Source organism: Meleagris gallopavo, chromosome 12 (assembly GCF_000146605.3).
Source record: "Meleagris gallopavo isolate NT-WF06-2002-E0010 breed Aviagen turkey brand Nicholas breeding stock chromosome 12, Turkey_5.1, whole genome shotgun sequence".
Lineage (NCBI taxonomy): Eukaryota > Metazoa > Chordata > Aves > Galliformes > Phasianidae > Meleagris > Meleagris gallopavo.
This window is the reverse complement of record NC_015022.2, coordinates 9,570,845-9,584,235: the sequence shown is the minus strand read 5'-3', so window position 1 is coordinate 9,584,235 and position 13,391 is coordinate 9,570,845. Positions and strand designations below refer to the sequence as shown.

Here is a 13,391-nt window from a genome sequence, read left to right as displayed (position 1 = left end):
TTTTTAATCAATTGCCATGAGAGTTCAGTAGAAAGCATTTAAGATGTGCAACAAAGTAAGGAGTTTTTTCACTTGTGATGCTTAAGAAGCAGTCTGTTGCATGGCATGGGAGACTAGCCTTGTGTTCTTCGGGACTTGAACTCTGCTTCATTAAATCTTCTTGTAAAATCTGAAATATGTTATAGGGAATGTAGCAATATACTTGAGTAATTGGTCTGCATATGGAGTGCCACTGAATTTCTCGACAACAGGCAGACATATCTTTAACTGTGGAAAAATTCTATTTTCCTGCTTGCATGGATTATGCTCACGGATAACTATTTTACCAATTGTATGGATTGTGTTCATGGTTTTGCTCAAAGATTCCATGTTACTTCTTCATGCCCATGCTGTCTCTATAGCAAGTCATCTTGAAGTACTTTGTGTCATGTGAGAATGGATCTTCTGGGAGAAACAGCAGAACGAACGTGTTTTCTGTACGTTAATTGCAGCTTAATGAAAAAGCATGAGGCTTTTGTTTTCATGTTCTCTCATTCTTTTTACTCATACTTCTTAGAGCTGAACTTCTGTGTGGTAGTATCATTTGCTCTTCTTGCTAAGACTGACTTCTGGATAAGTGTTTTGTTTTCTAAATACTGAACTGGTTATGTTTTCCCTAATAGTATAATACAGAACAGAGACATGGATAAAGAACTCTCTAAAGATGAAATTATTGTAGAATTAAAAGCTGAACTGGAACGCTTATTGAGCAGTAATAAAACGAAGAGAAACCAAATTACTCAATTACAAAATGATCTTGAAGATTGCCAGAAGAAGTTAGAGGAATTCAAGCAGTTGTTGAAAGCAGAAAAAGCATCAAAAGAGTTGGAGGTTTGTTCTTTCACATATTTTTCAAGTCCTTGGAATTTATACTGTGGTTTAATAAACCAAAGCAACATTAAAATTTCTTATGAAAACGGGACAAAAAAAAAAAGTTATGTAGTAATTCATAGCAATTAAGTACATTTGTCTTTGATCTTAAGGGAAATATTGTTGCTTTGGTGATACCTTGTTTTGTATCTGTGGCGAGAAAGAAAGAAACTGAATAGCATAATTTGGGCAGAATATGTCTTTTTAAGTGAGTTCTGATACAGTAACTTACTTTCCTGATAGTGCAGGCAAGTAAGCCACTGTGCTTTTTTAACAAAAGCTAAATTTCACTGTGGGCAGTAGGTTTTATTTATCCCAGTGGTGGTGTAATTGATGTGATGTAAAACACATTGCTTTCTCATGGCATTTGCTCTCTAATTTGATCAGTCCTTTCATGGGCTGCATAAAAGGAGGCATGGCCAGCAGGCTAAGGAAAGGTGATTGTTCCCCACCTACTCTACCACTGTAAGACCCCACCTTCAGTGTTGCATCCAGCTCTGGGACTTGGAGCACAAGAAAGGCATAGACCTGTTAGACTGGGCCACAGAAATGTTCAGAGCCGGAGCACCTGTGTCTGGAGCTTCTCTTTGAAAAAAAGGCTGAGAGAGCTGGGGTTAAGTCTGGAGAAAGGAAGGCTCCAAGGGCGCTTTGTTGCAGCCTCTCAGTACTTAAGTTTTGCATATAAGAAAGATGAAGAGATTTTTGCAAGGACATGTAGTGATGGGATAAGGGATAATGCTTTGAGTTGAGAAAATAATAGATTTAAGTTACATACAAGGAAAAAAATTCTTTGCTTTATGATAGTTGCAAGGCACTGGAACAAGTTGCTCAAAAGTTGGGGGTGCCTCATTGCTGGAAGTATTCAAGGTCAGGTTAGAAGGGATGGTTTTGTGGGAACTATCCTTATCTATGGCAGGGATTGGACTAGATGATCTTTAAAGGTCCTTTTCGACCCAGACAAATTGTGATACATGCAGAATCTCTTTAATGTTAATCACGTGGTCAAGAGACACACAACTTCAAATTGTGATGTGACTGGAGTTGTAATAAGCTCTTTTGTAATCTGTGTGTTCTGACCTGGGTGTGGGACAGAAATATAGTTTGTTTCAGGGGTCTAATCTCAGCTGGATAACAGCAGTCAGCTAACAAACACAATGTCAAGTATGTACTTTTAGGAATAGCATTATGAAACTTTTCAAGAGTAACAGTGATACTGTTATTGCACTGCTGTACTTTCCTTCTTGCTTGGTTTTGCTTTCTGTAAGTAAAATACAGTTGTAACTCTTTTTAAGGAATCTGTTTCTAGAGTGCACGTACCTTTCGAAAGTTATCATCTCAATTTTATTTTTTAGCCAGTGACAAATCAAAACGATGCTTTGGTGGCCAGTCTGTTAGATTCTGATAATCTTAAGGAAGAAGTTTTGAGACTCAGAAAGGCAAATGAAACTTTGCTTAGAGAAGTTCAGGTGAGACAAAAATGCTTTGCATTCCTATTTAAAAAAACAAACAAAAAACAAAACAAATCAAACCCCAAATCTGCATTTATAGAAGATGCCTTAAAGCTCACCTGCTCCTTGACTCCTTTTTGTGCAGAACCATGCTTTGACTATTGAAGAACTGAAAGAAAATGAGGAAAAACTGAGAAGCTCAAACCAGGATCTCTGCTGTCAGATGAGAAAGATGGTTCAAGAATTTGATGAGGATAAACAAGAAGCCATTGACAGGTTAAGTCCGTTAACACTGTTTAGTTTCTTTTGTGAACTTTGATCCTGCATGTGTTCATGAGGAGAGTCTGCTTTGGAAATGTAGCTTCTTTCTGAAACAAAAGCTGAACCCTATTTTGAAGAGGATTCTTCACGTAGGCAGTGTTTTCCTTTCTTGAAATCGTAGGTGTGAAAGAACATATCAGCAACACCATGAGGATACAAAAGCCCAGTTTGAGAAAGACATGATGCAGAGGTATGCTGCAGAAAAACAGCAGCTTATTCAAAGTTATGAAGAGACAGTCTCGCAGCTGAAGTAAGCATTTTCAGTTTTTTCAGTGCTGTGAAACATCTGTGCTTCATGTCTGGCCCTTAGTGCTTTTTAAAATGCTCTTTCAAAGCAGTTAGTATCCTGTGAGTTTAAAAATGGAATGCTAATGTGTGATTTGTACTGTGAAGGGCTACCATAGAGGAGCTGAACAGAGAGATGACCACAGTGAAGGAATGTTACATAGCAGTCTGTGGTGAGAAGGACACCTTGGAAACTACTTTAAGACAGATGTTTGCACATGAGCAGCAGATGAGAGAAGATAAGGTATTGTTGCATCATATCATATTGAAGTATTTTTAAGATGAATCCACTCTTGTGTATTCCAACTTTATAATGGTTCAGGGCAGAGACTTGGTTTAAAATACAGTACTGGTAACTCTTCCTGCAGCTACTCCTTCTCATGTAGTTATCCTTCCCTAAAATATTGGCTCCTAAAGACAGATCATTCACTGGTGAAAGCTTGCTTTAATTGTTTTATTTTATTATTATTGTTATTAATTACTGGTGGTTTTTGTCCTAGCTCAAGAAACAGCTTTTAGAAGAAAAAGAAGAATCACTTAAAATTCTGAGAAGTGAGCTTGAGGAGAGATACAATAATTCTATTGCTGAAGCAAAGAGGCAGTGGCAGAAAGAAAAAGAAGTGCAGATTGAGAAGGAGGTTGCGTTTGCCAAAGTGCACTGGGAAAAGGAAGAAAAAGAGGTGTGAAGCTTGTACTGGGGATTTTAATTTTTTGTTAATTTAACTGGATGAATTTATTTATTTTTTGGAGAAGGATGATATGTACATGTGGTAGTCTTATGTATTGCTCTTCTGGCATTTGAAGTGGTCGATGAGGAGCTGTTGTTTCAGAAGCCTCTGAAGTCAGTAGGTTTTACAGCTGATTGTGATCTTTGGAAAATTAGGCTTTATAAAGTAGCGCTGCAGCATGTAATCACAGCTGTAACATACAGCAGTTTTCTGCCCTAATCTGAGGGTCAAAAGTTCAGCTTTCTGTTCTGTTGGGCTCAGTCCTCCTATGCAAGTTCGTTATACATCTTTCTCCGTGGAAGCTAGATAGAAGAAGGAAGAAAAATAAAGAACCCCTTCTGTACCAAATGCGTAGCGGGGGTGTAATTTGGAGGGTGCAGGGGAAAGGGGGGGGATGAGGGGTCCAGCTAAGGTGCCCCTCCAAGGGTTTAAGTTTTGATGCTCTTCAGCAATGCTTTGTTTGTTAAATACTATTGAAATTCTATTTATATTAGAATGCTGGGGAAGAATGTCTTAAATCTATATCTATCTATCTATCTATCTATCTATTTTTTTTTTCCTTAGAAGAAAGAAGATGTCATTGCGAAAATAGAAAGAGAATGGCAAAGTAGGCTGGAAGAAGTTAAAAAAACTGTGTTTGAATGTAAGGACTGCAGCAGTCAAACAGATAGAGTAACGTGTGTGAATGATGCTTCAACTGATGAGTTAGCAAGGATTGTTGAGGATCAGAAGCTGCAGATCCAGAAGGCTCTGAAAGAAAAAAAGGCCTCTGAAGAGGCCTTAAAAGAACTTGAAATAAAACTCGAAAGTAAATACCGTAAACGTCTTGCTAGCCAGGTAACAAATGACTGTCCTGTTTGCCTGGAGTCTCTGTAACTCTCATGTGCCAATATGCTGACTGGGTCTAGTTAGACGTGCCACTGGGTCACCTTTAATTTTTTTTTAATTTTTTTTATTTTTTAAGTAAAATATGCTTTTCCTCTAATTTTCTTCAAGCTCAGTAGTTGATATTTATTATATTAGAAATAATAATTAGAATCATATAACTTTTTCTCTAGCTCTAATTTTTTACTTATCACTTGACCACAGCTGGTTGAGCTTTGCAGGAATTTTGAACTGAGGAAAGCTAAATTTTGTTTACACCATTTTAATGGAAAGAAGATAGTTTAATCCTCATCATTTTGGTATCTTCTTTTGCATCTGGAAATCCACTAGATGCAGCTAGTCTGATTGTATTACTTTCTTTAAACATAAGCAATAATAAGTCCCAACTGAACTCTTGTTTTTAATCTTTTTATAGGTTGAGGCAGCTTTAACCCAAGCACATGCCAGATCGCTGCAGGAATTAACAGACCTAAAAGAGTACAAGGTAAATCTGGAGACAGAACAAGAAAAGCAAAAAAGGGAACAGACAGAAACTGCAGCAAAGCTGGTAGCATAAAATAAGTGTAGTTCTGAACAGAATTTCTAAATCTTGTATAGAATGGGTGAATGCATGTATGTAGGGAATCACTAAGGAATGATGTTTCCAGTGTAGTATTACATTGATATTCTTTTCTATTTTTGCATTAATAATGATGTTTTTATTAAAGGCTGTATGAACTTTTCAGTGAACTGTATATATTCTGTATATTTTATATGTATGTGTGTGTATATATAGCTATATAATATGTATATGCCATATACATATATTTATAATGATTCTATTTTACTTGTTAACCAGTTGGCTTTGGCTTTCTCTCCTGATGAAGAAAAATGGAAGAATGAGCGTGAGAATACAGAGAAGTCTGGATTGATAATTAGAGAACTTGAGGATAAGGTAGTTTCTCTCAAGAAAGAATTAGAGCTAAAGGAAGAAGAAATCCCTGTGACTATCAAAGCAGCAGTAGCGAAAGCCCGTGCTCAGTGGAACAAAGAAAAGCAAGAAGAAATTACACAAATACAAGAGCAAAATGAGAGAGACTACCGATCATTCTTAGATGACCACAGAAACAAGATTAAAGAGGTTCTTGCAACAACAAAGGAGGATTTTGCAAAGCAGGTGAATGATCTCTCTGCTCAGAAGGAGGCAGAAATGAAGATGTTACTAGACCAAAAGCAGCGAGATTGGGAGGCTCAGGAAACAAAAAGACTTCAGGATGAAATTAATCGATACGAGGAGAAGACTCTGGTTGAGCTTGAGTGTTTGTTGAGAGAAGTCCATGAAGAGCTAGTTAAAAGTGCCTATAGTCAGCACTCTTGGGAGGAGAGAATTTCTGATGCTCCTGTTGAATTAAATCATCATTGCAAGGACAAACTGAAGGCATGCTTACAAAAGGCCTACAGAAGGACAATTTACAAAATTCTGGAAAAGCATGAGCAAGAGTGGAAAGAGGTAATATTTCAGGGAATTATAAATAATAGCTAGAGAAGAGATGTGTGAGAAAACAGGTGAGTGATTCATACCTGTTTTCCCTCACTGTGTAAAATCCACCTGATCCAGAGAATTGGGAAATCCATCGTTTGCAGTCATTTGTAACAAGTCCTTTAGAACTCTGAGAGAGGGCTAAATCCATGTCCAGCAACTTAAAGGATATGGTAAGGTTTGATTGTGAGACTCTCAATGTTTGTAGTAGAAGACAACCAGATTAGGAGAGGACATGCATCCACAGTCTTAAGTTAGGAGCATCTTAAAAACTCACAGTGACTTCTTAGTTTTATAGTACTGTGATTCAGGAATTTCTTTCTGTATGTCAGAGCGAACAAGCAAATAAATGGAGGCATTCCTCTACAGTTCAGTGAAACCCAGAACTGTACAGTAGTGATTGGATATTGCATTTCTACTCATTAAATCATCTTCAGGGATGCAGTGGCATACTTTTGGCTAATCTTTTTAACTGCCTTCAGGGAAAGTCAAGCTGATATAAAAATAAACCAAATTTAAAAGTGTACATCTCATCTGATACAGAATATTCAGAGCTCTGTCTGTATTTTTTTAGCTTCCTGAAAAGATGTCCACTGCTATGCCTTCTGTAGAGTCTTTAATATTCTGTTCCGGCTCAACTGCTGTTCCAAAGTCAAACTCTGGGTGTTATGAGGTAGTGCTATTACAGGGAATTACACTTAGTAACCATTCTCTATGCAACAGTACCTGTTTCCATCGCTATTCAAGCTGCTCTCTTCAGTTCTAGTTCAAGACTAATACAGCTGGATTGCAAGAATCAGAGCTAATACAGTCCTTTGGATTGCTTGTTCATCTTCATCCTAGCTTTAATAAGTAGTATGTTGTGGAACATATTGTTTCACTCTTTGTTGGATTTTCAGACAGTGTTCTTTCAATTGCAGAAAAATGAAAAACTACTGAATAATGCAAATAAAGAAGCATGCTCCTGCATGCAAGGAGGTGATGGAGAAACTGGGGATATGGCAAGATCCCCTTTTTACAGCATTGGACAGCAAGGAGAAACACAAAGAAGGCTGAAGAGACGGCATAAAAGTGGGACAGATGGAGGTATTGAATTTGTTTTCACTCTGACAGAGCTGTATGTTATCCAATTAGGCTTGATAGGCTTGAACTTGTGAACATTTGGATGGTAGAGGGAGATGCATTTGTCTGATAATAAGATTGTAGATAGAGGAACAATTTCACCTTTGGTGCTTAAAAGTTTGTATGCAAGCCAGTGCTGAGCCTGGTGAGCAGGGTGCAGACCAAATGGTGTCTTGGAGCAGCAAAGCATTAAAGCAGAGCTTTGAAGCCCAAAATCTACAGTTGTAAGGCAATACAAGGAATTGTGTCTTTGCATCAAGGGCACTGTTGTGTCAGGAATGATTCTTCAGCTGGCAAGGTAGTTTCTCCAGTTCTTTTGAGGAAGAATTTAGTTGCTGAGGAAATGTGAATCCTCTAGGTGATGCTTCTCTCCTCCTCCTCCCTGCTCCCACCTCCCTCCCAGCCCTTGAAACGTGCTGAGGGGTTGAGCGCTGTAGCTTTTCCCAAAGCTGTCCCATGCACTATGGCAGGACCGGAGGCTGCGTAGCTGGGGAAGAGCTTCATGGGAGGCACAGCAATGTCTCTGGGGCTTTCAGTTTATTTGAGTTGTTGTGCAACCGAACAACATAAAGGGAGAAAGCCCAAGAGAGTCTTTGGCTTTGTGCCTGTAACGCGGCTTGAATTCCTTCAGCACCAAAATAACAAACCATCTATTAAATGCAAAACAATGCAGGCAACACAGCCCTTCTGCCTCTCGAGCTCCCTGTGCTGGCTGTAGAAAGCAGCCATTGCTCCCCTGGAAGTAGCCCAGTCTTTGTAAATTTCTTAGCTTAACTCAACGCAGCCGCGTGTGAGCCTTCCCAGCTGGGCGAGTTTCCTTCAGCTGACTCCAGCAGGCCCTGTTTGGCTGTTGGCTTTAAAAATAAATAAATAAGGGGAGAGATAAGTGGCAGTTCAGCCTCGCAGTGTCGTATTGCTGCCTGTTTTGAGACCTCTGCATCTGATTGTTGACGGGAGCGTGCTGAGGCTGGGAAGGCTGTGTGACTTGAATGGAGCTGCTGCAGGTTCTGTACCAGGCTGTTGTGATTACTTAAATTGGACTCATACACGGTATGCTTCCTTAGCGTAGAGTGAAAATAGCAAGGTTGCATATGATTCGTTTGGGACCCTTGAGTGATGGGTGACTTCTAGTATTTGTTGTTTCAGATCAGCAAGGAGCAAGAAAGAACCTTTGGTCTCAGGAAGTTTTGTGCTGTGAACACTGCAGCCAGGAGCTGGAAAAGAAAGAGACTGTGTGCCAAGACTTGAAAAGAGAGTTGGAGACTGCTCACAAGCGTCTTCATCTCTCCGTAAGGAAGCAGAGAGCAATGTCAGAGCAGGTCCAAGGTAAGGATGGTGAGTCAGAAAGGAAAGCTGCAATTGTCTTGGCCTGACTGGCTGCATTTATATCCTTTCTTGCTCGATACAGTTTTCTGTGGATGTAATGGTGTGTGCACGCATGCTTTAACAAAGTGAAATGGAAACCATTGCTCCCATGGCTGTAAACTGAGTCTTTGCTTTGGGCCTTGCATATTGATGTTTTGCTCAGGCTAAGTCCAGTGGGTTCATTTACTTAGACTTCTGCAAAATGTGCTGTGTTTGATTCCTGCATGCTTGTATCTGGCTCAGCTGATCGTTTACTGGTGATGCTTGTTGACATTAGGGTCTTCTACATTAAGGCAGAAGTTTGTGATGTTTTATGTTGAACTCTGCTTGAATGAAGGGAAGTACATTGTTTTATGGTTCATTACTGCTTTTCTAGAAAACGAGAAGCTTGTGGAATCTCTAATTGCAGAAAACACTGAGATGAAGGCTAAACTGAAAGACATGGGCGCATCACCAAGGTATTTCAAAAAGCAATGTGAACAAGGCAATATTTGTAAGGTCTAGGCTGCTCTTAGGCTGTGTGACTTGTATTATTTTCAGGTTGCTGTCCAAGAGAAGTGTCTCAAAAGCCTGTTCATCCTGTGGCTCTGTGAAAGGGCTGGAAGAAATGCGTGCTCAGTACATTAAATCTGTGAGCAAGATAAAGAGTAAGTACGAGAGGCTTAGTTAAAAGGTTGTGTGACCAAAATCATTTACTTGGTACTTTTTCCTCCTTCAATTAACTTGGCCTGGGAGTCTAACTGCCAGGTCACCTAAGAACATCCAATTGATTTCTTAGTGGGGGGAATGTTGCCTTGGACAAGCTTCACTGTGAGATATGAAGCCTTGTTATGCAGTCCCTGCTTTGTTGCACTAATTTCTGTTTCTCAGATGGTACAAGCCTTGGATGTACCAACCATCATTTGTCCCAAACCTTGTGTTTTCCATGAGCTAAATGGTGATGGAGATGCAGGATGAGCCAATTAGGTTGTCGTGTCCGATGCTTTGTAGGGGCTGGCTCTGAGTCTTTCAGCACTGTGGAGACTGTGGAGCACAGCAGCTTGTGGATTTGGGCAGGAGGTTGGCTGGTAAATGTGGGCCCTCGTGCAGGTCTACTCAGCAGTCGTTTTGATGGTAGTTTTCTTTCTCTCCCCACTGTGGCAGAGCTGTCCCTAATGCAGTATGTTTCTGTAGGTGATATGCTGTGTTACATCCGTGAAAGTAAGGAGAGAGCTGCTGCAATGATTAAGTCGGAGGTTCTCAGAGAGCGCCAGGAGACGGCACGGAAAATGCGGAAGTACTACTTGACATGTCTTCAACAGCTTCTTACTGATAATGGGAAACAGGAAGGGTAAGCTCCTGCATGACTGGATATCTTTTGGTTTTGAAAGAATTCTGTCAACTTGAGTATAGCATTGTTTGTCCAGTAGCATTGTTCATCCTATGTTGGCGCAGGTGTTAGTCTGGCCTGATCTGATGAGACGGGTGTGGAGTCACTGCTGAGCTTGCTGGCAGAGAATTGCTGAGCTGTCTGACACCTTGTCTTCTCATTATTCTTCAACTTTTGCTGTTGTTACCTTTATGTAAAATGCAGAGTCTGGAGATCTTTAATTTTTTTCATGTTCTCTGGTTATCGGTAGAGCTGAAAAGAAAATAATGAATGCTGCTAGCAAGCTTGTTACAATGGCTAAAGGACTTGAGACACCTCTTCGACACACATTGCAGTGCAAAACTACCTGCTCAGGTATGTTGGATTATTTATTTATTTTCTTCTTCACTGTGTAGGTTTAATGCACATAGTAACCAAAATCAGATGTTTAGGGAGGTACTAAGTATTTACGAGCTTCTGAATGGATGTGTAAACATAGGCTGCTTATTTTGAGAATCTGTTTGACCTATATTTTAAAAAGGCCAACACCCCCTCCCTCATTAATAATTTTTTTTAATCTTTCATTGTTAATTTTTCTTTTATTTGATCCATTTCCTTCTCTACTGTTCTAGCTCTGCTCTTAAATTCTGACCTGCCAAGGGGAGTAGAATACTCAAAAAGAGATTGCCTATCTCAAACTAGGCCAAACCATATAGAAGGCAAATCTTGTGGCAAAAATACACCTGAAGAAGCTAATGATAAAGTTGTTCAGAAATACATACCACGTGACTTGAGACAACAATTTGATGCAAGACAGACTGAGGCACAACATATGCTTCATGAAACAGATACTTCACATATTCAGAATAGGAATATCTATAAACATCTTGTTAATGCTGGAAGAGATGGACTGTCAAAGTTTCTTCCAAATGTAGATGGAAGAGAAGAAAAATACAGCCACGTCGTAAATGCAGACAAAGAACTCTTGTGTGCAGCTAGTAATTTTGCAAATCCAAGTGTCCCTTCGCTTGCTTGTCAAGGACAGTTAGAAAATGTAGATGCTGCTAGACTTAAAAATGGCCCTGCCATCTCAGGATCAGCTCATCACATGCTTAAGAGTAAAAATGAAAGAACAGCCTTGAAAGATGATAAATGTATCCTCTCACGTGGGACCTGGCAAACTACATATGAAAGAATTCAGGACTTTGATTTTCCCAGAACTCCTGAGAGGGATGAAGGAAGCTGCAGTGAATGGAGTTCTGCGAGTGGAAGTTTGCATCTGGATGGTTCTGATAAGTCTGCAGTGTATCCTGAAGAAAAGCCCACTACTAATGAACAGAGGCAGAGTGTGTACTGTGAAGGACATGAAAATTTTGGTGGTACTTGGAGAGAACCCACTAATGGCAATGGCAGAATCTCAATGTAAAAAAACAGCACTATAGTTTACAGTAGAGACCAACTGAGGTCAAACTCAGATCATATTTCATCTCGTGGGTCTGACAAATCAAATTCTGCTAACACACAAACTAATACGCTGCTAATCTGAAATACAGAAAAATGCTGCAACAATACTTTGAAAAGAGTGGCATGGGATTCCCAGTCTCTTCAGCAAGGCGCTGATTCTGATAGCCCACTTAAAATAAAAAATAAAATAAAAAAACAACTTGAACCAATATCAGTGATAACACATTATTTTCCCTTTCAAGTGAGTATAAATGTGAGTGTGAAGAAAGGAAATGACTCAATTTTACTGGGTCCATTTCATGACCAATGTTACAGTTTAGACTGTTGCATGAAGAAATTCTATGCAACTATCACTTGAAATATTAACGTAGACTTTTGTTTACCTCTGTAACAGTGCTTTCATAGCTGTTTATAGTGTATTATGTACTTTTATTAAAAATAATATATTTTTATATTAAATTAAGTGTGCTGTGTTTATATAAAACAAACCTACTGTCGCTTGTGGTAATCTTTTGAAGTAGTTATGAATATTCCTTCAGAACTCAATGAGAGGTGTTGTTTGAAATGAGTTTTTCACTTGACTACCCTATTTTGAAGGACACCCTCTAGACCTGTGTATGTCTTCATAATAAGTATAAATACTTGTATTATCAAATGAAATTTCAAGTATTTTCTTTTGAGTGCAGCAAAAAACAGATTGTACTGGGCAGAGGAAGATACAGATGAAGGTAACCACATATTCCAGATGTTCCTTAAATAGCTACAAATTTAATATGGAAGTGTAGTAATTTTTTCCTGATGATTTAAATGCTTGCCTTTAGGAGCCTGTTTGAATTTGAGAGCACCATGAAATGCACTGTTTTTCTTAGGGTACGATTTTAATTTCTAGGGATACTGTAATGAAAAACAAGCGTTATATTGCTTGCTTTATTGGCTTCATTTGTGTTGCTTGCCTAGTGTGGTTAATGCTTGTTGCAATTAATTGCCTGGTTTTTGGTCAGCAATTCACATCAACGGTAATACGGAACACAGTAAAAAAAAAAACAAAACAAAACAAGACAGTCTACTTGGCCTGTCATTATTCTGTGGTATCAGCAGCAGTAAAAGAGGGCTGAATATTTTCTTCATATACATTTCACGTGTAACAATGTTTAGCTATTATAAGAATGCTCTTATTTGATCTTTCACAGTCAAAGAGCACTGTCTAATCTCAGAATCTTCTCAGTGTTTAAGAGTGCAAGATCTAGGAGGACTCTTAGGGAGAAAAATGCGTTTAGCTTCCTTTACAAAAATGTGCTGCTTGTTTGTATTTCAGGCCAGCTGGCCTGAAATGGCAGAATACGTTATGGTTCTTGGTCAGCAAGACTGTTTTGTGACTGGAGGCTTGGTCAGGTGGTCGAATGAGAGCTCTAAATTTCTTGGTGACCTTTAACGTTGCCCATAAATGCAGCCCCACTTCCCCTTTGGTGAAGGAAGAGTTTGTCATCGTCAGTGTGAGCGAAATGAGGCCATGAGAGATGGCTTGTGCCTACACAAACATGAGCTGTGGTTGTTTGAGGTCCAAATTCCCATCTCTCAGCTGAGGAAATAACTGTGGCCTTGCGTGCAGGGTAAAAGTTTTTTCTGGTTGTCCTTTAAACCTATGGGGAGGTTCTTTTTTCAATACTGAGTGGCTTTTTTGGTTTGCTTAAACATTTCCCCCAAATAGCACAAGATTTATTAACAACAAAGAAACTCCTTAAAAAAAACAAAATGCTTAAACTCTGCTTAAGTGGTGCTTGAACAGGTGTTTAAACCACTTTATCAGATTAAGCCATTCCTTGGGCTAGTCCAGAAACCTTTCCTGGATGAAGAAAGTATGCATCTGCAAAAAAAAAAAAACAAAACAAAAAACAAAAAACATGCTCCTTGCTAACCTAATGTTTATTGTATCCTTTGTTGCACTGGCAGCTTCAGAGAGCTCTGAATCTGCTGAGATGTTTTTCCACTTTTTTTTT

General features: G+C 39.1%; 1 protein-coding gene across 1 annotated transcript in view; it reads left to right on the top strand.

Moving 5' to 3' along the window:
* CEP152 (centrosomal protein 152) overlaps positions 1-11,853 on the top strand; it is a 20,749-nt gene extending 8,896 nt beyond the window's left edge. The window contains exons 12-27 of the mRNA XM_031555306.1: positions 663-870; positions 2,262-2,375; positions 2,503-2,633; positions 2,800-2,928; positions 3,072-3,207; positions 3,464-3,643; positions 4,256-4,528; positions 4,992-5,060; positions 5,415-6,065; positions 7,016-7,181; positions 8,364-8,543; positions 8,959-9,040; positions 9,123-9,229; positions 9,756-9,912; positions 10,202-10,305; positions 10,563-11,853. Coding sequence (XP_031411166.1) covers positions 663-870; positions 2,262-2,375; positions 2,503-2,633; positions 2,800-2,928; positions 3,072-3,207; positions 3,464-3,643; positions 4,256-4,528; positions 4,992-5,060; positions 5,415-6,065; positions 7,016-7,181; positions 8,364-8,543; positions 8,959-9,040; positions 9,123-9,229; positions 9,756-9,912; positions 10,202-10,305; positions 10,563-11,356 — 3,481 coding nt within the window. The 3' untranslated portion in view covers positions 11,357-11,853. The remainder of the gene's footprint in view (positions 1-662; positions 871-2,261; positions 2,376-2,502; positions 2,634-2,799; positions 2,929-3,071; positions 3,208-3,463; positions 3,644-4,255; positions 4,529-4,991; positions 5,061-5,414; positions 6,066-7,015; positions 7,182-8,363; positions 8,544-8,958; positions 9,041-9,122; positions 9,230-9,755; positions 9,913-10,201; positions 10,306-10,562) is intronic.
* Positions 11,854-13,391: the final 1,538 nt, after the last annotated feature.